Genomic DNA, 24,814 nt, shown 5'->3' with positions numbered 1-24,814 from the left:
TTATGGTCTTACACTTACACACATATATACTACCATGGTCAAACCATGGTCTTTCGTTCACAATGCCATAATTCAGTTATGGTCTTTTCACTGAAATGCCATAGCCCAATTATGGTCTTACATTCCACACTTTGTCATGGTCCAACCATAATCTTATCTGTCAATTCATCACTAATCACAGAACGATTGTACTGAATCCTGCGTTCTACTCAATTTGAACTTTTGTTTCGATTTTCATTTTATCTCAATAATCATGATTCCATAACAAAGATATGAAATAGTACATTATATAATATTTAATTTTAACAATCAATTATAAAATTCAACCATATGAACTTACCTAGGTTAATTTGTAGAATTTGTAAAGATTTCAGGACTAGTCGAAAATTTTCTTTTTTCGGTATTTATCTTCAGATTCTTGATCTATAATATAAAATTTTCAATTCATTAGCATCTAATTCAATTCTAATTCACTTCACACTTTTTTCCCTTCAATTTTCAAAATTACTCTTTTACCCCAAATTTTACAATTTTTACTATTTAATTCCTAATCAATTAACCCATCAATTGAGCTTATTTTTCTCAATTGATATTCAGAATTTCAGCACTAAACCCTAATTCTCAACTTTTCACAATTAAGTCCTAAAAATCAATTTCTGTTAAAATCACTTAATAAAATCATCATATAATGAAATTAAAGTTTCAAATCCATGATAATTCATCATAAACTTTCATCACTCATCCATGGTAACTTTCAAAATCACTCATAAAATCCAAAACTAATGAATTAGTTAGTTGGACCATATTGTAAAAGTCGTAAAACATGAAAATTTCAAAGAAAAAGTAAGAATTAAACTTACATGCAACAAAAAATATGAAAAATCAGTTTAGAATGACTCTTCCACGGCTGTTTTGGATGAAGATTGATGAAGATAGCTCTAGAAATTCAATTTAGTCATCTTTTAATTTTTACTTTAATTTAAAAATAACCATTTTGCCCATTATTCACATTAACTTTGTTATTTTCTGCATACTCATGCCTTCCAGCCCATATAATTTAGGCTCAATTGCTCTTTAAATCCCTCTTATTTAATACTTGAGCTATTTAATCACAATTTAACAAGTTTTGTACATTTTTTAATTTAGTCTTTTTTAATTAATTAACTATCAAAACGTTCAAATTTCCTAACGAAACTTTAATACTAACTCAATGACACTCCATAAATATTTCTAAAAATATTTATGGCTTGGTTTATGAATTTGAGGTCTTGATACCTAGTTTTCGACCTAATTTATCTAATAAATTCTTTTAATTCACAAAATTCACTAATTCACAATTATTTCTAAATTCACATTTGACTCATAAATATTAATTTGCTAAATTTTTGAATTTACTCGTTGGATTTAGTGATCTCAAATCACTTTTTTCTGACACCACTGAAAATTACGTTGTTACACCTATTTTACTAGTTTATAGTTGGATAAATTGGAGAAACACCCGGAGTCTTGTCTGATATCATCCTCTGTCAAAGCATGTAGAAAAAAATAAAAATTAATACAGATATTAAGTTCCAAGATACTTAACATAGTCAAGGGTAAAAGGTTATGTTGTTCTAACTCTTCATAATTCTTAAAATGTCCCTTGAATCCACATTTAACGTATATATGGATATGTAGATATGACCCTCTAAAAATCCAACAAATACATGAAAAAGCCTAGAAGAAAATTGAAAATACCCATGTCAATCCATATTAGACAGTCACACATGAGTCAAAGTAAAGGTAAAGGCTAAAGCCAAATAAAATTCATGCCAAACCAAGAGAAAAAGCTAAACACTGAATCCAAATGCATCCCCCTTTTTCTTTTAGGACCGTCTTATCTTTCCTTAGTAAATAGAAAAAGAAAAAAAAAAGAAAAGAAGATGACTACAGAATTCAAGAAATACCTTTGAGTTCCTTATCTTCCCTTTCCCCTTCTCCTTTGTTGCATTCAGGTTGCTTCATCAAGCTAGAGTCTATTTCAATTGCATTTCATATGTGAAAATATTCAATCCATCAAACTAGACATCAAATACAAGGTTGCCATGGAACCCAAGGTTTGACACATGCAAAGTGGGTGGTGTTTATTCAAGCTCAAACACGGCTAAAGCCATTGACAGTGAGAAAGGGAACCAAAATTTAACATGTTGCAGCTCAAAAGACATTTATGGAAATGAGGTAAATATCATAGTTATTCTTTAAAATTAACATTATATCTTTGTTCAGGCTTTAGCCTGTTTCCAAAGGCGAAGTTGAAAAATTTTTGTAAGGGAGACCAATATTAAATTGTAATTTTTACGATAGTAAAAATGTAATTTTTGAAAGATTAAATTAAAATTTTATCATTTTTAGGGGGCAAAGTGTAATTTTACTTTTACTAATTTAAAATTTTAAAAGGCTTAAATAGAAAATTTTCTATTTTAGAGGGGACTGGGCCCTGCAAACCCCTAGGCCCCTACATGTTTTTGTAATTCACCAAAAAAGAAAAAAAAACGTGATATATGAATGAAAAATATATTGAATATAGTTTTTTCAAGTTTTAGAATTAAAATTCAGAAAATTGTGTCAAATATTGAATTAAATTTGAACAATTATGTTTACATTACTTGTTAGTGTCATTGACCATTCTATTAATGAAAATGATATCAGTTGCACCATGCATATTCAAATTTAAAAAAATTATTATAGACGAAGAAGAAAAAAATTGCTTTGAAGATAAAGAAAAAAATTGAAGAGATAAAAAAAGATATGGATCATATGGATTTGGGCCTTTTCTAGATTTGAGGCCAACTTTACAAAGGTCTCCATCTTATTCTTCATAAACAGTCTAGTAAATTTTTACTTTTTTTTTCTCTTGAAAAATAATATGATAAAAATAAAATTAATATTTCATATACATACATATAAATTATCTAAAATAATGAAAAAACTTTAAAAAGTATACCTTCTGTTACTGTTGTCTATATACTTTTGAATTTTAGTGCAATCTTTTTGCATCACTTAAACAATAAGTCTATGAAGCTCATATGATCGAGAATTACGACATCATTTCTCCTCATAAATGACTTATATGTCATTAAATCACTGGTTCCCTTGTTGAGATCTAATTCGATCTTCATAGATTTCGCGAGATATTTTCTTACGAAGTTATATGAAGTTCTTTACTTTATTACTTAGAATTCGTGCGAAATTCATGCGAAATTCGTGTGATATTCATAGGAGATGAAAGTCTCATGCACAGTTTGAATGAGAGGAAAAAGTGAGGAATCCTCTTTTATTTATGGAGTCGAGTTCTACCCTACACAAACTCTTTAGTTTATCATAGTTTCATATGTTTAGCCATTTTAAGGTACTTTTACTTGTGAACTTGCTAAAGCTTCTTGTAGTATTGGAAGTCAAAATCTAACCACAAAACAACTTTCTAATTGTTGTTGCCAAGTGATCAGGCGACACTAAAAAAATATCAATATTTTGTAAATATGAAACATAAATTATACGAATACAATAAAAATATTTTTTATAGTGGTTCCTATTGAGTATGGCTCATATTTCAATCAAAATTGAGATATAATCTCCTAGGTAAGCTCTGTTTATTTGTTTCAGTCAAAATATGATTAGTCTAGATTATTTTATTATTATTTGACCTATGGATTTAGCTTTTACAACCTTAAAAAATACACCCATTAACGATTAGAACTCATAACACTTTTAGAGAATTTTGTGTTTAGTTTTAAGGATTCTTTGGTTTTAGGTTTTGAGGTTTAGTTTTTAATTACATCTTTTGTACTCTTCGTTCTTTTGCCATTATAGTAAAATTATCTTTTTCTGTGATTTTTTATCCTCTTTGGAGGGATTTTTTACACGTATTTTTTCGGTTTATAATTGGATAAATCGGAGAAACAATCAAAGTCTTGGCTGATATCATCCTTTGTTAAAGCATGTAGAAAAAAAACAATGAAAATTAACACAGATATTAAGTTCCAAGATACTTAACATGATCAAGTGTAAAAGGTTATGTTGTTCTAACTCATCATATTTCTGAAAGTGCCACTTACATCCACATCCAATGCATATATGGATATGTAGATATGACCCTCTAAAAATCTAACAAATACATGAAAAAGCCTAGAAGAAAATTGAAAATACCCATGTCGATCCATATCAAACACTCACACCTGAGTCAAAGTAAGGGTAAAGGCTAAAGCCAAATAAATTCGTGCCAAACCAAAAGAAAAAGCTAAACACTAAATCCTTTCATTTTGGACCATCTTATCTTTCCTTAGTAAATAGAAAAGAAAAAAAAAAGAAGAAGATGACTACAGAATTCAAGAATACCTTTGAGTTCCTTATCTTCCCCTTCCCCTTCTCCCTTGTTGCATTCAGGTTGCTTCATCAAGCCAGATTCTGTTTCACTTACATTTCATATGTGAAAATATTTAATCAATTGAAGAAAATAAAAAACCTAAAGCGATGGAAATAAATACATAAATAAATAAAATGATAATTCAAACCTTCTATTTTTGGGGAGTTTACATTCCAATCAGTCCTCCAAAATCCAAACTAGATTATTTGAAATTAAATTTATTAGAAACAAGGCGAGGGGTAAAAGGTTATGTTGTTATAAATTTTCATATTTCTTAAAGTATCCCTTACATCCACATCTAATGCATATATCACGTGGACAACCTCTCAAATGAAATGGTTGATTTGGCGGCCCCTTATTCAATTGAGAATGACTAACTAAAACTTAATCATGGGCTAACTAAAACCAAATCATCTCAAAGCTAAACAACTTAATAATAGAAAGTTGCAAAAATAAGCCATTCAATTTTAGAAATGTATGTTTCAAAGGTTTGAGATAAAAGAAAAGCATATAAATACCATTGTTGCTCCATTTTGAACATCTCTTCTTTTGCTGGTTTCAACCAATGTTATTCTTCCGCTGGTTTCAACCATTGTTGCTCCATTTTGGACATAGCTTTTTCCACTAGTTTCAAGTTACAGCCTTTTTTTTTTGTTGGTTTCAATTTACAGCTTACAACCTTTTTTCTTTCTTCTGGTTTCAAGTTACAGTCTTTTTTTTTGCTGGTTTCAAGTTGCAACCTTTTTTCTTGCATATTAGACACAGAGGGTGTTTTGAGGTGCCATTTCCAAGTAACGACACCATCCTTATTATAGTAGTCATCAATCGTTACATAGCATTTGTAAATGAAAGGGAACTCCTTCTGTACATATTTTGTAAATATTGTGCAAGCATGGTTTATTGTCTGAAACATACATTCCTTCACGTTGATCATTATAAATCTTTTTCTAATGTTTTTTTACCAGTTGTTGTTGCTCCAAAATTGTAATGATTCCTTATACTTTATGTACTTTATTTACGTATTTTCCCTTTATAGAATATTGAAAGAAACCTCATTTACTTTTAACATGTTCAATAGGAGGTTTGAGAGAAACAAATTAAGTATTGATAAGGGATTGTGCAAGCATGGTTTACTTGGAGGAGTGTTTTGATTAAATTTTTATTACAAAATCTTCGTAATTTCACTTACATGTTGGTGAAGTTGTAGAATGTAATTTCTTCATGTTGTCTTTTAAACACATGGTGTGTTTTCATTCGTTGCTGCCTTGTAATAAACGACAAATATCAATGTTTATTATATTTCTTCCCCTAACATTCTAAATGTTCTACCGTGCAACCTTATTTCAGCCTTCTAGGTGCACTTAGGACAACCTACATTTGTCAGTGTTCTATTAAATATGTATTTTGAAGCTTTATCTAACACCAAACTAAAATTTAGTAAGTTAAGATCTATCCCTAAGATTTTTCTTACTTCAATGTTTTCCTCCATTAATGTTAAATATTTCAATTCACCCTCACGGCTCAACAAATATCTTCAGTACTCATTAGGAGATATTTCATATACTAAGCATGGATTCATTGCTTTTAATGGATTAAAACATCCACTTCCCATTGCTGGCACAATTGCATTAGATGACTTTATCACTGGATTTGCTGCAACTATTAAAAGAAAGTTTGTGCCAGATTCATGCAAGATTTGTGCAAGATTTGTGCGAGATTCAAGCTCAAATGACATCAAATACAAGGTTTCCATGGAACCCAAGGTTTGACACATGCAAAATGGGTGGTGCTTATTCAAGCTCAAACACGGCTAAAGCCATTGACAGTGAGAAAGGGAACCAAAATTTAACATGTTGCAGCTCAAAAGATATTTATGGAAATGAGGTAAATATCATAGTTATTCTTTAAAATTAACATTATATCTTTGTTCAGGCTTTAGCCTGTTTCCAGGGGCGAAGTTGAAAATTTTTTGTAACGGAGACCAAAATTAAATTGTAATTTTTACGATAGTAAAAATGTAATTTTTGAAAGATTAAATTAAAATTTTATCATTTTTAGGGGGCAAAGTGCAATTTTACTTTTACTAATTTAAAATTTTAAAAGGCTTAAATTGTAACAGCCTAATTTTCAGTGGTATCGGGGATAGAGATTTGAGATCACCAAATTCGACGGGTGAGTTAAAAATTTAATAAATTAATACCTATGAGTCAAATGTGAATATAAAAGCATTTTTGAATTAGTGAATTTGGTGATTTAAAAGAATTAATTAGGTAAATTGGGTCGAGAATGAGGTATCGAGACCTCAACTTCATAAATCGAGCCATAAATATTTTTAGAAATATTTATGGAGTGTTGGTGAGGTAGTATTAAAATTTAGTCAGAAAATTTTTACGTTTGGGTGGTTAATTAAATAAAAAGGACTAAATTGAAAAGGGTGTAAAAGTTGCTAGAAGGATTAAATAGCTCAATTGTCAAACAAGAAAGGACCTAAAGTGAAAATAGTCCTAAAGGAGATATTTTGGGCGGCAATAGCTGAGAAAAATCAGGAAATGGATGAAATAAGGGCAAAATTGGAAAATTGCCAAAATTGGCTAAATAAAAATGGGACTAAATTGAAATATCTAGAATTCTCTTCATTTCTCTTCATATTCATCAACTGAAAAGCAGCCATGGAGGAGGGTTCAAGCTGGTTTTCATACTCTAGCTTCATGTAAGTTTAATTCTTGCTTTCTCCTTGAAATTTTTATGTTTTTGTGACTTTTACAACTAGGTCCACTTGTTGAATTCATTAGTTTTTGATTCTATGAAAGAAATTGAAAGTTGTTATGAATATGTGCTAGAAGTATATGATGATTTGGCATTGAATTAGAGCTTTAAATTATTTATATGCTGATTTTATTGAAAGAATTGAATAGAAAGTGAATGTTTGGGACCTACTTGTAAAAGAGTTTGAACTTAAAGTTTCATATGGAAATTATGAATTTCAATAGTTATGAAATAACTTATAATGTCTAGAAAAAGTGTTAATTGAGAAAATTATCTTAATTGAGGGGTTAATTGAGCAAGGACTGAATTGTGAAATTTGGGGCAAAATGGAAATAAACATTTTGCACTAAAACTGTTTTAGACAGCAGCAGTAGTCTAACTTTGAAAAATCACTAAAAATTATAGAAATCGAATTAGAGGATGAATAAAATATGAAATTAAAGCTTATTGAGTCTAGTTTCTTATAAAAGAAATTATGTAAGTAATGGAATTGTAAATCATCAGATACAATAACTTTTGTGAGACAAGGTCAGAATGATTTCGAGTTCCCCTGTTCTGACTTTGGAAAATCATAAAAAAAATTGGATAAAAATAATTAGGGGCTTAAATTTATATTTTTAGAATCCTGAATGAGTCTATTTTCAAGAGAAACAAATAAGGACATCATTCGAATCCTGTACAAGAAGATAATTAATTTTTAGTGAAGAAGGGTCGGAACTATCAGACAGCAGAACAGGGGAGACTTCAATGAATAAACTGTATTAATTGGCCCAACCAAAAATTATGAAATTTTTATGGTAAGAAGGTATATGAGTCTAGTTTCAGAGAAAATTTGCGGATCTTAATTTGGAGTTCTGTAGCTCAAGATAAAGATAATTTAGTGACTATGACACATATGGACAGCTTGAATATTCACATAAGTAGATAATGAAAATTATGGATAATGTTACTTACAAATGTGTTGTTTATACTAAGGATGTGGATGGAGAGGAGGAGGAGGAAAAATATACATATATATGAATGACTCGTGTATAAATTGATCACATGCCCGGTTATAATCGATGAGTGTTGGATTAGAAATGATATAATGTTTTATTTGGAATATTTATTATGAAATTATGATTATCGTTATAATACAAAAATTGAACTTGTGAGTTTATATGGCTAAATTTTAGTGATTATTTGTTAATTTTATGAATTTTATGATGAGTTATTTCATATGTATTGATGATAAAATCGTGAATAATGTAAAAGCATGAAAATTGAATAAATGATCAAATTGAGCATTTTAGTTCAGTGACAAGATGAATTGAAGGAAAAGACCATGGTTGGACCATGGAAACAAGTGATAAGTGATAGCTTCGGCTACACTTATTTGATCAAGGACAAATGAAAGTGATAAGTGATAGCTTCGGCTACACTTATCTGATCAAGGACAAATGAAAGTGATAAGTAATAACTTCGACTACACTTATCTGATTAAGGACAAGGGAAAGTGATAAGTTCGGCTACATTTATCTGATCAATGGCAAATGACAACTGAAAAGTGGTAGCTTCAGCTACCTGATCAGTGAAAAGTGGTAGTTTCAGCTACCTGATTAGTGAAAAGTGGTAGTTTCTGCTACCCAATCAGTGAAAAGTGGTAGCTTCGGCTACCTGATCAGTGAAAAGTGGTAGCTCGGCTACGATCGATGAAAATGGTAGCACCACTACGATCGATGAATAGTGGTAGCTTTGGCTACAAATGACAAGTGACAAGTGACAAGTGATTTCTGTATAAGACCATATCTGGGATATGACATCAGTGAGATATGTGATTACGTGTAAGACCATAGTTGGGCTATGGCATCATTATGTAAAGGTGTGTAAGACCATAGTTGAACTATAGCATCGAAAAAAACGAAGTACTCAATTCCGTAAGATGTTCACTAATTTGAAGAAGTTTGGTAAGTATTACATGGAATTATGTGACATAAGGAAATACGAGTTGATGAGACATGAGCATAAAACTTGGTTGATGGATGAATTCATTTGTGATTATATATTTCTACGCCTTGAGTGTATTATCCGTATGAACTGGTATTCCAAATGAGTTAATGAGAAAACTTCTAGTATGAAATAATCTGAGTTCGAAATGAAATATCATGAAAACGCATTTGAAATACATTGGTATGTATTGTATATGCTATTTGAATTCATAAATGTGGAAAGCAAATGTATGTGGAAATATAAGATGATGATATTTGTACATGGAATTTATTGATGAATACGTACATCAAAATTTATATGATAAATTTTAGTGAACATTGAAATTGGGCTCAATAAGTGATTTGGCAATTTAAATCGTAATTGGTAGGAAGAGTTAATGAATTGCATATTTATGAATTGTTACACGTATTTGTCTGAAATACGAGGAAGTGATGGTAATTGATGCATGGAAATATGAAACTATGATATATATAAAAACATGGAATATGTTTGATAAATGTGTTCATTCATAATTATAGAATTATGTACCTCATGTGTGCTATTTGCATAAAGATGATATTTCAAATACTTTAGTGAATAAAGCTTAAATATGAAATAGTATGAAATCGAAACAAATTGTTATGAAAATGTATTTAAATTATCTGTAAGTGTTTCGTGCTTCTCGGTAATGCCTCGTACTCTATTCCGGCGACAGATACGGGTAAGGGGTGTTACATAAATAGAAAATTTTCTATTTTAGATGGGACTGGGCCCTGCAAACCCCTAGGCCTCTACATGTTTTTGTAATTCACCAAAAAAGAAAAAAAAACGTGATATATGAATGAAAAGTATATTGAATATAGTTTTTTCAAGTTTTAGAATTAAAATTCAAAAAATTGTGTCAAATATTGAATTAAATTTGAATAATTATGTTTACATTACTTGTTAGTGTCATTGACCATTCTATTAATGAAGATGATATCAATTGCACCATGCATATTCAAATTTAAAAAAATTATTATGGACGAAGAAGAAAAAAATTACTTTAAAGATAAAGAAAAAAAATTTGGTGGAAGAACTTGTTCGTTAAGAGTTCGTGATAAACAACTTGTTTGTTGAGAATTCATGTCAAAGTGGAGATTGTTAGAATTGTGTAACCCAATTTTTTGAAGGATTAAATTAAAATTTATCATTTTAGGTGGTTAAAGTGTAATTTTACTTTTACTTATTTAAAATTTTAAAAGGTTTAAATAGAAATTTTTTCATTTTAAAGGGAACTGGACCCCTGCAAACCCCTTGGTCCCTGCCAACCCTTAAATTCGCCCCTGCCTGTTTTTGTAATTCACCAAAAAAGAAAAGAAAAGTGATATATGAATGAAAATTATATTGAATATAGTTTTTCAAGTTTTAGAATTAAAATTCAAAAATTATGTCAAATATTGAATTAAATTTGAATAATTATGTTTATATTACTTGTTAGTGTCATTGACCATTCTATTAATGCAGATGATATCGGTTGCACCATGCATATTCAAATTTCAAAAATTTATTATGGACGAAGGAGAAAAAAATTACTTTGAAGATAAAGAAAAAAAATTTGGTGGAAGAACTTGTTCGTTAAGAGTTCGTGATAAACAACTTGTTTGTTGAGAATTCATGTCAAAGTGGAGATTGTTAGAATTGTGTGCCCCAAATTTTTGTTAAAATAAAATATAAGTGGCAACATAATGGGATTTATAAGTGGCATCCTTATAAAAGTTTATTTCATCTATTTGATATTGATTAGAATAAGGTGTTTTAATCTCATTGCATTACTTCTATTTTGACTTTGATCAGAATATTGTTTTACAAACCTATAAATAGAACTGTTCCATTGCTTCATCAAGTTGGAGTCTGCTCTATTGCATTTCATATGTGAAAATATTCCATCAGTTGAAGAAAATAAAAAGCCTAAAGCGATGGAAATAAATAAATAATATGATAGTTCAAATATTCTATCTTGGGGAGTTTACATTCCGATGGAAGAAAAACCTTAGCATTTGCTATCACATGTCTAACCTAATGTAGTTTGCTTTTCTTTTTTTTGGTGTTGCACCAATTCTCTGTTCCACCTTTCGTTTTCTTGGCAATTCAAAATCATTTTCAAAATCATCATTTGTTTTATGTCTCCTACAAATACAAGTATCTTAACAATTAGTTTTTGCTCAATTTTAAAGTAAGCAAAAGATATTAACGAAAAGTAAATGGATGAAATATAGATCTTACAATTCCCATGGACTCTTACTCAACATAACAGTAGGGCTTGATACAGTGATGCATTGATTTCTTCCATTGTCTTCCTTCTGTTCACACTATATCAATGTTGCATGTGCCAATAAAAGTTGGTCTCTCAATGCCATTGAACTTCTTACTATCACCTTAAAACACTTTCTTTCCTCAATGTTGCCAAAGTTTAACACATTTGGTTCAACCGATATGTTAATATACTCTAGAAATGCTTATTGTACTTCTTCCCCTGACCTTCTAAATGTTCTATCATGCAACCTTATTTCAACTTTGTAGGTGCACTTGTGACAACCTACATTTGTCAGTGTTTTATTAAATTTGTATTTTGAAGCTTTATCCAACACTAAACTAAAATTTAGTAAGTTAAGGTCCATCCCTAAGATTTTTTTTCCTTCAATGTTTTCCTCCATTAATGTTAAATATTCCAATTCACCCTCACGGCTCAATAAATATCTTCAATACTCTTTAGGAGATATTTCATATACTAAGCCTGGATTCATTGCTTTTAATGGATTAAAACATCTACTTCCCATTGCTAGCACAGTTGCATTAGATGACTTTATCATTGGATTTACTGCAATTATTAAAAGAAAGTTTGTCTTAAAGCTCCATAAGAATAAAAGAAAATTTGATACCATAAACTTAAACAAACTTGTAATAGTTAAAAATGTTTTAATAAAACTAATGAATGAGAAATAAATGTTCAATTACCACTAGTCATTATAGCTAATTTAATTCTTGCTATCCTCCAATCCTTGTGAAATGTCTTAATATAGGATAGCCTGCCTGCCAGCAACAACTGCATTAGCCATTGAAGTACCACTCATCACCTGGTAATGAGCATACATATTTTGAGCATCATATTTTTTAGCAAATAAAATATCTTTTCCCGGAGCACATATATTGAGTTGTGAAGGTAGAAATCAAAATATTAATTTTATGAACAATTCCAATATATAATTAAATATTGATATAGAAATGGATAATAAACAATAAATTATGTATTCTATTAGGAGATAAAAAGTTATAATTACCTTTAGTACATATGGATTATATGGATTTGGGCTTTTTCCAGATTTGATGCTAACTTTACAAAGGTCTCCATCTTATTCCTCATAAACAGTTCTAGTAAATTTTTACTTTTTTTCTCTTGAAAAATAATATGATAAAAACAATATTAATATTTAATAGACATACATATAAATTATCCAAAAAAATGAAACAACTTTAAAAAGTATACCTTCTGTTACTGTTGTCTATATACTTTTGAACTTTAGTGCAATCTTTTTGCGTCATGTAAACAACAGGTCTATGAAGCTCATATGATCGAGAATTACGACATCATTTCCCTTCAAAAATGATTTATATGTCATTAAATCACTGATCCCCTTATTGAGATCTAATTCGATCTTCATAGATTTCGCGAGATATTTTCTTATGAAGTTTTGTTATAGCATTTATAACTCCATCAGGTTTAGGGGACAGCCCAGCTAATAGACATCCACAAAAATTAGCTTATCAACCTCCCGAACAGTACTATAAGAATCAATACTGAACATTCCCTCCTATAATTGTACACACGCCCAAAGTAATAACATATTTAGATTCGGGCATTTGTTCATATAATCTCACTAAAGAGGGGGTCATTTTCATTGTTACTATTCCAATTGTTAAAATTAGGTTTGCCTATCTAGGACTCGATCTTGGTACCAGCACATAACGATCAAAGCTGAATCGTGAGCCTATTAATGAAGCAAATTTAATAAAGCAACAACTGGTACTATAAAGAAGCAACCATAAACTCAAGAGTCTTGACCAATTTGAAAGATCATTTAATGTAGTTGAAATAACTGAATTTCGAGGACAACCATTGATGAAGGATTCCTCGAAAGGTTAAGGATTAGTAATCCGTTTTAGAAATTGAATGGGTTCGACCTTATACGTACGAGAGGAAGGTAATAGCAAAAAAAAAAAGATAAGTTATTTACTTTTATCACTTAGGAGTCGTGCGAGATTCGTACGAGATGAAAGTCTCATGCACAGTTTTGAATGAAAGAAAAAAGTGAGGAATCCTCTTTTGTTTATGGAGTCAAGTTCTACCCTACACAAACTCTTTAGTTTATCATGATTTCTCATGTTTATAGCCATTTTAAGATACTTTCACTTGTGAACTTGCTAAAGGTTTTTGTAGTATTGGAAGTCAAAATCTGACCAAAAAACAACTTTCTAATTGTTATTGCCAAGTGATCAGGCAACACTAAAAATATATCAATATTTTGTAAATACAAAACATAAACTATACGAATACGATAAAAATATTTTTTATAGTGGTTCCTGTTGATTATGCCTCATATTTCAATTAAATTTGAGAGATAATCTCCTAGTTAAGCTCTGTTTATTTGTTTCAGTCGAACTCCAATTAGTCTAGATTATTTTATTATTATTTGACTTACAGATTTAGTTTTTACATCATTAGAAAATACACCCATTAAAGATTAGAACTCATAACACTTTTGGAGAATTTTGTGTTTACGTTTTAAGGTTTCTTTGTTTTTAGGTTTCAAGGTTTAGTTTTTAATTACATCTTTTGTACATTTCGTTTTTTTGCCATTATAGTAAAATTATCTTTTTTTGTGGTTTTTTATCCTCTTTGGAGGTGTTTTTCCAAGTTAAATTTGTGTGTTCAATTTCTTAATTTCTTTTGCTATTTTTGCTTGTTCATTGTTTAATCAGGTCTATCACCAACAAGTGGTATCAGAACTAGTTTGATTTTCGTAGATTAGCACGTTTAGATATGGAAACAACAAGGTTTAACATTTAGAAGTTCGTTGGTGTCACAAATTTCAATATGTAGCAAGTTCGGATAATAGCAATTCTAGTTCAGATTGGCTTGAAAAAGGTTATTACTGCGAAAAAGCTTGAGAATCTAGATCAGACAAAATGGGAAGAGCTTGATGAAAAGGCCCTATCTGCAATCCAGTTGTGCCTCGTGAATAAGATATTGTAAAAGGTATTGATGGAGAAAATTTCATCCACATTGTGGAAAAGGTTAGAAACTCTTTATGTGACTATATCTCTGGTTAACCGTTTAGTGTTGAAACGTCTATTTGCGTTTCACATGAACGAATGTGAGCTTCTTAGAGATCACATTAGTCAATTTATTACCCTTTTGAACGATTTTAAGAATTTTAAGGTTAAGATTGGCGATAAAGATCAGGTTATGCTATTATTGTGTTCTTTACCCTTTTCATACAAGTCTTTCGGGGAGGCCCTGATTTATGGTAGAGACAAACTCTCATTCGAATATATGAAAGGTCATTTGTTGAGTAAAGACAAACTCAACAATGAGTTTGATTCAAATAGTAAGGCAGATAGGTAAGCTTCCGTTTTGGTAACATAAAAAAAGCGAGACAAAATATGTCGCTATTGTAAGAAGTTAAGTCACATCAAAGCGGATTGTTATAAACTGTTAAATAAAAGGGTTGTTGAGAGTAACGAGGAATATGTAACTAGTGCTAATTTGGCCGACGGAAACGATGATAATTTCTTGTTAATGTCAATGAGTGAAAGCTTCGAGCTTACGTCCGAGTGAATCCTAAATTTAGGATATTTTTTCTGCATGTATCCCAATAGAGAATGGTTCTCTACATACAGTTCGGTTGAAGGTGGAGTTGTGCGCATGAAAAACAATTCAACCAGTAAGGTAATCGGTATTGGTACTACTAATTTTATGATGCACGATGGGACAATTAAGACATTCTCAAATGTCAGGTATGTATCTGATTTATGAAATAATCTCATCTCATTGAGTATTTTAGACTTGAAAGGTTGTAGGATCAACATCGAGTCTAGTGGCATTAAGGTGTCTCGTGGGGATCTCATTTTGCTAAAAGGTAAAACGACCAACAGTCTTTATATTTTGGAAGATTCTATAGTGACCGGTGAAATCAGACGTCCCTCGTCCATTATGGAGTCGAAGTCAACTCATTTTTAGCGGAGGCAAATTAGTCGTAGGAAGAGAAAAGGTATGACCATTTCGTTGAAGAGATGTTCTCTTTTGGATGCATGTTTTAAAAAGTTAAGGCACTGTATTCGTGAAAATCAGACTTGAGTTAGTTTTAGTGATTTGATAGTTAATTAAGAAAAAAAGACTAAATTGTAAAAATAATAAAAGTTAATTGCTACAAAATTTTAATTAGTTAAAAGGACCAATTGAATATTTTGAGGCGTGAGCAACTTTATCCACCAAATTGATTAATCAAGATTAATGTTAATTAAATATTAGTGAAATTTAGTATATATATTAAGTTAAAAGAAAAATATGATTGTGACCATTAGTTGGGTTTGGTTTAAATTTATTTTATTGAAATATGGTTTTTATAATTTTAATGTATTTTTGTAAATATTTTTAAATAAAGTAAATAAAAATAATTAATATCTCTTGTTTATAAATATTTTAAAGTATTTTCATTGTTCTAAATTTAAAATATTTGTCTTTTACATCGATTCTAATTTGCGAACCATCCAATATTATAGTTTGAACTTTTTTATAAAAAGGAAATTACTAATCTCAATTGCCGTATCATCATGCCTTAACAGAATCCAAGTTCATGATCAAATTAAAAAAAAAAAAAGCTATCAAATTTGTAGAAAAATGGTTTAAGGATCATGTTGAAAAAAAAATCAAGTTGAGGCACCAAACATTATTTTATCCTTAAATTAACCATTATTATAGATGGTCAATAATTATAGTCATAAATATAAGGAAAAAAAACGTACATAGTATTTATGAGTTTATGATCAACCGCCATGCAATTTTTCGGACGTGAGAAATAATTAAACGTATTCACATAATTTCCAATGCCAGATCCCCATGAAAGCTTCGACGATAACACGGTGGTGGCATGGTGAATTCAGCTCCAAAAAACATTGAAGAAGCTCCTGTAGTTCATCGGCGGAGTAGATATGCTTTTCCTCGATCATTTGCAGCATGGAGTGTCGAAAATCCAGGTACGGATCATGGGAATCCTTCACCACCGCGATGCTGTCCATGATTTTAGGGTTTACCATAACATTGGATGACGATGATGATGATGATATTGTATCCATGTTGAAATTTGATGCTGGTGATGGTGATGACGGCGGCGGCGGCGGTGGGGGTGAAACTTTGAGTTTTGGTTCATGAACATGACAGAGTTTTTTACACCCACATCTTGCATTGGCTGTTAAGAGGGATTTCAGCAGCTTTTTCTTGTTGGAAGACATTAATGAAAATATGCATAGAAAATGGTGGGATTTATAGGGTTGATGGTAAAAACAAAGGTTAAAATATGCTATAAGTCTTTATATTTTTTAAAATTTACAATTAAGTCCATGTACTTTTATTTTCAATAATTTAATCCATTCACTTTCCATATTTTGAAAATTCAAATCTAACTTTTAAAACTGTTAATTTTAAAATGTCATACCAACAAATTTAATAATATTAATAATTGAACCTAAATTTTAAAATTTGAAAAAATAAAGAGATTAAATTTTAAATTTTAAGAGAGTAAAAACTAATAGATATTTTAACCTAAAAACAAAGAGGATTCTTGGTATAAGTACTTTTCAACATATTTTATTTATTCTATTGGAAATTATAGCTTTTAATAGTGGCTACAAAGATTGATTTGGATGAGAGGAATGTGATTTTGAGTAAGATTCTTTTAGTTTTATCTCTTGAATTTATTATATATATATATATATATATATATTATTCTTTGAGGTACTTGGCTTAACTTCGAGGATAAGATTTTTTTCAATTATTTTATCTAATTATTGTTTTCAATAAAAAAACTTTTTGGGTTTATTTTCATTCTTAAGCAATGCTTTATGTGGTAGTAATTGGTGATAACGAATAATGATTCTAAACAAATAATTTTATTAGTAGAAATCCTTAAAAACTATTATTTACTATTTAGATATTTATCAAAGTCAAAATTGGTCCTAATTTAAGTACAAAAATATATATTTTTCTCCTAGCTTAAAAAATTGTTGATTATTAAATTAAAAAACAAATATATCAAAACTTTAAGTCTCATTTCTTATTGTTCGATTATTATATATTGATAAAATTAAGATAAACTATACTAATAATCATTCAACCTTTAATAAATTTCTTTTTTACCATTCAATTATGCAAAATTTCAAAATGATCACTCAATTATCCAATTTTATTTTTGATCATCTAACTATCTTGGATTTTTGAGTTTTGAATGTTTAGATTTTTATGTTTACCAATTTGTGATAAATAAAAACAATTGAATAGTTGGATGACAAAAAAAATAGTTATAATTGGGTTTGTAATTTACCCATAAAATTATTATTTGTGTGCTCATTTTATTTATAATATAATTATTAATATTTATATCTAAAATAATAAGATATATGTTTGTTTATTGTTCATGTACGTCCCACTCGAAAAAGGACCAATATGATAATGTTTTGCCGTTTAGTCTCGAAATGTAGCAGTTTTCTGTTTTGATCTTGATTTGAACAATACCTCAAACATTTAGGCACAAATTTGATCATTTAGCCTTTCGATCGAGTCTGAAGGGATAGAAAGAAAACCAATTTTCAGTGAAAAATTAGCAAGAAAGACAGTCAGAGATCCCAGAAAGTTTAATTCAATTTAAAATACTTAAACCGCTTCTTTGTTGTTTGAATCAAAAGAGGCTATTGTTTATCAATATGCCAAGGAGAACTTTTGTGTCACCCCAAAAATGGATGACGTTTCACATATTCTTGGACATTCTCTGGACCAAATTTTTTGTGATCGATCGCAAGTTCAATAATTAGTAAACAAAAACATTCTAGTGGGTGAGTCGTTTTTCACAACCTGATAGGAGATGGTGGAAATCCCCATACAACCATGCCCGACTGGCCCAAATACCCGTTTCACAATTAAAAATAATTATAAACTAATATACTTCCACTGATATTCTTTAATCAACTCAGTGGGTAATATATGAGAACATATTGTAGCATCAATTTAAAAAAAAAAAAAACTTTAATTTTAACCTAAAAATTAATAGGAACCAAGCATTAATTTGGCTTTTTTCAGACCGGATTAGTAAATAAGATCGAAAGACCAGAAATAGAGACGAAGTTCATTAATTTTTCAAATGAAACGTCACCTAATTGAGTTCCATGATGTACCGACGTGGCTCCACGTACTCAACTTCTTCCAACCCTTAAAAAAAAAAAAAGCGAATACAGTAAACAAAAGATTAAATGTCAAGAAACAGATAGATGTTATTCTGACTTGGTATCAGACATGTCTAACATGTATTGAAATTTTTCGACAAAAAAAACACTACTCAAAATTCCTAGTTTTCTATTTTTACTGACTCGACCATAGACCGATTCCCTTTTTATTTGGGAGTATTGAATCAATACTCCCATAATTCTGAGCTTCATGTTAATCTTCCCAAGAGACATGTCAGATCCAGGGCATCCCAATTCGATTGAATGGGATGACAGTTTCTCATTCCTAATCTGTAAAATAATAATTTCAATCAAATCACACATCGGAGTATACTAGACACTCTGACAAACTCAAAAACTCAAATCAATGTAGCCATATTCTAAGCAAGGAGAAAATAGAAATGAGAGGGTAGAGAACCAACCAGCAACTTTATCAGCCTCTTCCTCACTCATGCGGGCTTCAAACAGATGATTAGCCTTATACCAATAGATGCTTTTACATGAATCCCTGTCAAGGGAAGCACTTTTCAGTGTATAGCAAGCTAATACTCAATCTTCATTAAGTCCACAAAAGAAACATGTTTAGATACCATTTAAGCACATCTAGCAGCAAAGCTTTATGATAATCCTGGTTTTTGTCATCTACCAAGCTTACTTCATACCACTGCCATTCCAGAATAAACAAAAAAGAGGCTATTGTTTATCAATAGGGGAAAATATTGCAGATATGCGATTCCAACTCCAGATCTGTTGACCCCCTTAAAAAATGGTTGCATGAACTGTCTGAGCTAGCCTCTAGGTTCTAGCAACAAACTCTTCAGAAACATGAGAAATGAAAGTGAATGATGTCACAATCCTCATACCGGAGAAATGCTCCATACTCAAGAAACTACACCTAAATCAATAGATGTAAGGCCTACAACAACCTATAAAAAGTAGTAAGATGAAGCTCACATATATTCGGTTTAGAACCTGTCTAAGGACCTTGGAAAAGTTTTGTTTTAATTCAAGCCGGCTTGGCTTGAATTTTCAATTAATAATAGAAATATGATTTTATTCAATTTTAATATTAAAGTATTAATATAAAAATATAGTAAAAGCCAGTTTCCAATGCAAGATGGGTGTACAAGCATAATCAGATAACCATACATAACTATTTAGCCCTCAGAAATTAAAAGCAAAAAAATCAAGCAACAAACCCTTTTCCCAGATGCAAACCCATGATAACCCTCGTATCTGCAGGACGAACCATAATCATCGAGCAAATCATCCTCTGTTCAAGTGTTTATTACAAAAAAGAAAAAAAGAGAGAATCATCAACCAAAGCCAAAACAACAAAAAAATTGTAAGTTCCAAAATAGCGAGGCTACAAAATTAACAAAATCCACTAACACATAAAGCAGAGAGGCAGAACAAAAAAAAATCCATAATTTTTTAAGAAAAGTGGGACCTGACAAGTCTTCCTCCTCTAAATCCTTAATGTCAGACTCTGGCTCTGGCTCAAAATCTGTTTAAAGTGAGAGAAGAGCAGGAAATCAGCACTCAAATAGTTATTGTAAAAAGTAGTCCTTAACAAGATGGCATTCACTTATTCTAAAAATGAAATTGTTAAAAATTGGTTCATTTGAGAAAAAAAAGAGAGAATCATCAAACAAAGCCAAAACAACAAAAAATATGTAAGTTCCAAAATAGCAAGGGTACAAAATTAACAAATTCCACTAACACATAAAGCAGAGAGGCAGAACAAAAAAAAATCCATAATTTTATAAGAAAAGTCGGACCTCATACCTGACAAGTCTTCCTCCTCTAAATCCTTAATGTCAGACTCTGGCTCTGGCTCAAAATCTGTTTAAAGTGAGAGAAGAGCGGGAAATCAGCACTCAAATAGTTATTGTAAAAAGTAGCCCTTAACAAGATGGCATTCACTTATTCTAAAAAAGAAATTGTTAAAAATTGGTTCATTTGAGAAAGGAGGAAGTTGGCCTCTTATCCATCTACTAAGACAAATTTGATTCATCGGGCAATGCACATTTGGTCAGGAGCATTCAAAGCTAGTCCGGACAACAGAAACCCACAGCCTTGTTGGGTAATGCAAATCTGATGAACACACACACACACACAAACTCGCTTAATAGAGGTTCTCCTCATTTTTTTTTTCTTACATATATCATAATAGTTAGAAAGGAAAGAAACTATCAAACTCTCCTCCTCAATATTTGAGTATTTCACAACAACAAAAATATGCATATTGATCAACAAAAGGGATCACTTTTTAAATTCTATTATCATAATTGTATAATACTAATTCTGCGCATGTGTGTGTATGATAGAGAGAGATACCAAAACATGCACATATGGGTTATAGAGTGCACCCTTGACAGCACAATTGGGTTAAGATTTCATTGAGCATTAGAGCAGATCAAAGACTAATAGAAATACTGAGTGACATGAATTTCCACATCATAAGAATATGCCAGCTGAAAAAGCACAAACACAGAAAATATTATAGGGCAATGATAAGTGACAATGATATTCACTACCAAGATACCAAACAACCAGCACCTAAACTTTCTTTCCAAAGCAGTCTCTAAATCATTGTCATTGTTTACTTAAAATCCAACTCGACAACATTTCTTTTTTCTCATCTCTTGTTGTCAAAGCATATCGCTCACTAACCCACCCACGTCTCTTCCGATCATAACATACAGAAATGACCCAAGATTTGCAAGGATTCCAAAACATTAGCAATGAAACATATAACACTCCTGGTAGAATGTGAGATACATAACACATCCAAATAATTAAAATTTAGGTGAGTCATACCTTCATTGTACCTCCATTTCTCTTTGTTTTGTCTCCGCTGCGAGAGAATGCTGCCTGCCAACATAATATAGATCTCATGTCTTCCATACATTCATACAAAATAAATCAAAGTCAAAAAGTCAAGAAGAAGAAAAGCATACCCATACTAGTCTTTTGTTTCTTTGCTTTTAGTAGACCATCGGAAGTTAAAGACCTGATTCGTTTTGCTTTCCTAGCAAGCACCGACATTGAAGGCAAACCAATTTCCTCGACTTCTTCTAATTCTTTAACAATAAAAGGAATTGGCAGAAAAAGGTCGGCTAAAAAAAATGCATTTCTGCATAAGGAAAACTTAAAAGAGATGGAGCAGACTGAAGGAACTAACCACTTAAGTTCTCAGCCTCATCCAACGTCAAGTAAGCATGAAAAGACAAGAGGCTACGGAATTCATATATAGATGGGATTACAGACTTATCACTGTTGAAGAGAACATAAAATTCTATCATTCAATCTGATACCAAATAATTCAATTATTAACCATAAAACCACTGAGCAAAATAAAAGAGGCTTCGCTTACCATTGAAGCACCTTTAACAACAAAGCTACCTGCTCATTACGCTGACATGTCTTCTCCAAGCGTACAAAATGCCACTGTAGTTGCATGCGGTGCAGCAATGAAATAATAAAAACCAGATAAAAAAGAGTAGAAAAAACTAGTTCCACTTGAAAACTGAAAGCAGCACAAAGAATCATGTGACACACAGATTTTACCGGTTTAGAATTGGATAAACTGGAGAAACAATCGGAGTCTTGGCTGATATCATCCTCTGTTAAAGCATGTAGGAAAGAAAAAATGAAAATTAACACAGATATTAAGTTCCAAGATACTTAACATGGCCAGGGGTAAAAGGTTATGTTGTTCTAACCCTTCATATTTCTTAAAGTATCCCTTACATCCACATGCAATGCATATATGGATATGTAGATATGAGCCTCTAAAAATCCAACAAATACATGAAAATGCCCAGGAGAAAATTGAAAATACCCATGTCGATCCATCTCAGACACTCACACCTGAGTCAAAGTACGGGTAAAGGCAAAAGCCAAATAAAATTTGTGCCAAACCAAAAGAAAAAGCTAAGCACTGAATCCAAATGCCTCCCCCTTTTTCTTTTTGGACCATCTTATGAAAAAGAAAAGAAGATGACTACAAAATTCAACAAATACCTTCGAGTTCCTTATCTTCCCCTTCCCCTTCCCCTTCTCCCTTGTTGCATTCAGGTTGCTTCATCAAGCTGGAATCTGTTTCATTTGCATATCATATGTGAAAATATTCAATCAATTGAAGAAAATAAAAAACCTAAGGCGATGGAACTAAATACATAAATAAATAAAATGATAATTCAAAACTTCTATTTTGGGGAGTTTACATTAGAATCAGTCCTCCAAAATCCAAACTAGATGATTTGAAATTAAATTTATTAGAAACATGGTCAGGGGTAAAAGGTCATGTTGTTCTAAATGTCCATATTCTTAAAGTATCCCTTACATCCACATCCAATGCATATATGTATATGTAGATATGACCCTCTAAAAATCCAACAAATACATGAAAATGCCTAGAAGAAAATTGAAAATACCCATGTCGATCCATCTCAGACACTCACACCTGAGTCAAAGTAAGGGTAAAGGGCAAAAGCCAAATAAAATTCGTGCCAAACCAAAAGAAAAAGCTAAACACTGAATCCAAATGCGTCCCCGTTTTTCTTTTTGGACCATCTTATCTTTCCTTAGTAAATAGAAAAGAAAAAAAAAAGAAAAAGAAAAAGAAAAGAAGATGACTACAATTCAAGAAATACCTTTGAGTTCCTTATCTTCCCCTTCCCCTTCTCACTTGTTCAGGTTGCTTCGTCAAGCTGGAGTCTGTTTCAATTGCATTTCATATGTGAAAATATACAGTCAATTGAAGAAAATGAAAAACCTAAGGCGAAAATACAGAAATAAATAAAATGATAATTCAAGACTTCTATTTTGGGGAGTTTACATTCCGACCAGTCCTCCAAAATCTAAACTAGATGATTTGAAATTAAATTTGTTAGAAACATGGCCAGGGGGAAAAGGTTATGTTGTTCTAACTCTTCATATTTCTTAAAGTATCCCTTACATAAGTAAACCCTAAAATTGATAAGTAAAGGAAAAGAAAATACCTTTAACGAAGTTGGATCGAAATGGCCAGAACCGGGCCTGGGAGATGAAGAGATTGACGAATGACCGGAGTCAGAGAGCCGTTCGAGAAAATGGGGAGTTTTTTTCCTTTAAATTATATAGCGCTTTTTTTTTTTTGGTAAAAATCCTCTACTTTTTAAAAGTCAAAATAAAATTAGTATGAATTATTCTACATGTTGAATTATAACCAATCCTAATTAGTATATATACAGCAAATATATTAAAGAAATTATTTTTAATATATACGGAAAATATATTCTAGATGTTAGAATTATAACCAAACTGAATTAGTAAGAATCAAATTTTTAATCTTTAATACTTAATCCAACTGAATTTTTTAAAAAATTAACTGAATTAAAATATTTCGATTAATTGATATTTATGCATTTTGTTTTTAGTTAAAATATCATTTGACTAAATTAGCTAAACTAACCAAACTAACTAATACATATAATATATAATATTAACTATTAAATTAAGTTAATTACTCGATTTCTAACCAAATTAATCGGTAACGAACTTTCAAAAAATGTTAACTGACATTCGACCAAATTAAATCAGTTAACCAACCGATTAACTGAACTAAATCGGTTCAGTAAGTTAATTTAGCTTTAACTGAAATTTAAACACCCTAATATTCGACATGTTCAATATTGTATTTAGTGGAAATTTTACTTTTTAATTATATAGATATTTTAAAAATTCACACGGTAACACATGCAAAATAATGACAAATTCAAAAGTTTTAATTATATAGATTATATTAATTTAAAACTTTCAAGTGATGACATGTTACAATATCAAAATTGCCACATCATTATGCCTTAACCGAATCTAAGTTTATAGATCAAATTAAAAAAAAACTGTTAAATTCAGAGAAATTTTTTTTAAGAATCATGTGGAAAAATATTATCAAATTCATGCACGAATATTGATTTATCCTAAAATTAACCATTATTATAGATGGTCTATAACTATAGTTATAAATACAAGGAAAAAAAAACTTACATATTATTTATGAGTTTATGATGATCAACCGCCATGCAGTTTTTCGGACGTGAGAAATAATTAAACGTATTCACATAATATCCGATGCTAGATCCCCATGAAAGCTTC

The 24,814-nt window shown here is 30.6% G+C and overlaps 2 protein-coding genes across 7 annotated transcripts; both read right to left on the bottom strand.

Moving 5' to 3' along the window:
• Positions 1-16,143: 16,143 nt before the first annotated feature.
• On the bottom strand, positions 16,144-16,697 carry LOC108451213 (transcription repressor OFP6-like). The gene has a single exon (XM_017748934.2). It carries the CDS (start codon positions 16,685-16,687, stop codon positions 16,259-16,261), a length of 429 nt encoding a protein of 142 aa, XP_017604423.1. The 5' UTR covers positions 16,688-16,697; the 3' UTR covers positions 16,144-16,258.
• Positions 16,698-18,291: 1,594 nt separating this feature from the next.
• On the bottom strand, positions 18,292-23,892 carry LOC108450123 (uncharacterized). Of its 6 annotated transcripts, none has more exons than XM_017747602.2 (15): positions 23,680-23,892; positions 23,332-23,395; positions 22,700-22,774; positions 22,399-22,546; positions 22,244-22,299; positions 22,050-22,123; positions 21,858-21,949; positions 21,634-21,756; positions 21,494-21,547; positions 20,459-20,515; positions 20,121-20,177; positions 19,870-19,943; positions 19,261-19,334; positions 19,093-19,178; positions 18,292-18,961 (listed from the first exon to the last, which is right to left on the bottom strand). In XM_017747602.2, exons 4-15 carry the CDS (start codon positions 22,529-22,531, stop codon positions 18,957-18,959), a joined length of 885 nt encoding a protein of 294 aa, XP_017603091.1. In that variant the 5' UTR covers positions 22,532-22,546; positions 22,700-22,774; positions 23,332-23,395; positions 23,680-23,892; the 3' UTR covers positions 18,292-18,956. The 6 variants fall into 6 exon arrangements, with proteins under 6 accessions (XP_017603091.1, XP_052879944.1, XP_052879945.1 ...); XM_053023984.1 differs by having other exon boundaries at positions 18,292-18,656; positions 23,680-23,891; XM_053023985.1 differs by lacking the exon at positions 22,399-22,546 and having other exon boundaries at positions 23,680-23,890.
• Positions 23,893-24,814: the final 922 nt, after the last annotated feature.

Source organism: Gossypium arboreum, chromosome 13 (genome assembly GCF_025698485.1).
Source record: "Gossypium arboreum isolate Shixiya-1 chromosome 13, ASM2569848v2, whole genome shotgun sequence".
Taxonomy (NCBI): Eukaryota; Viridiplantae; Streptophyta; class Magnoliopsida; order Malvales; family Malvaceae; genus Gossypium; species Gossypium arboreum.
The sequence above is the reverse complement of the archived record's forward strand: the minus strand, read 5'-3'. Positions and strand labels throughout refer to the sequence as shown.

Bases quoted from the DNA above. Each gene is read 5' to 3' on its own strand.
- LOC108450123 (XM_053023984.1), bottom strand. From the start codon at position 22,531: ATGGATCGACATGGGTATTTTCAATTTTCTCCTGGGCATTTTCATGTA. The intron at 21,757-21,857 runs GTTAGTTCCTTC...TTATTGTTAAAG, and splicing joins TGAGGCTGAGAACTTAAGTG to AATTAGAAGAAGTCGAGGAA. The intron at 20,516-21,493 runs GTATGACTCACC...CACTTTAAACAG, and splicing joins GAAATGGAGGTACAATGAAG to ATTTTGAGCCAGAGCCAGAG.
- LOC108451213 (XM_017748934.2), bottom strand. From the start codon at position 16,687: ATGTCTTCCAACAAGAAAAAGCTGCTGAAATCCCTCTTAACAGCCAAT.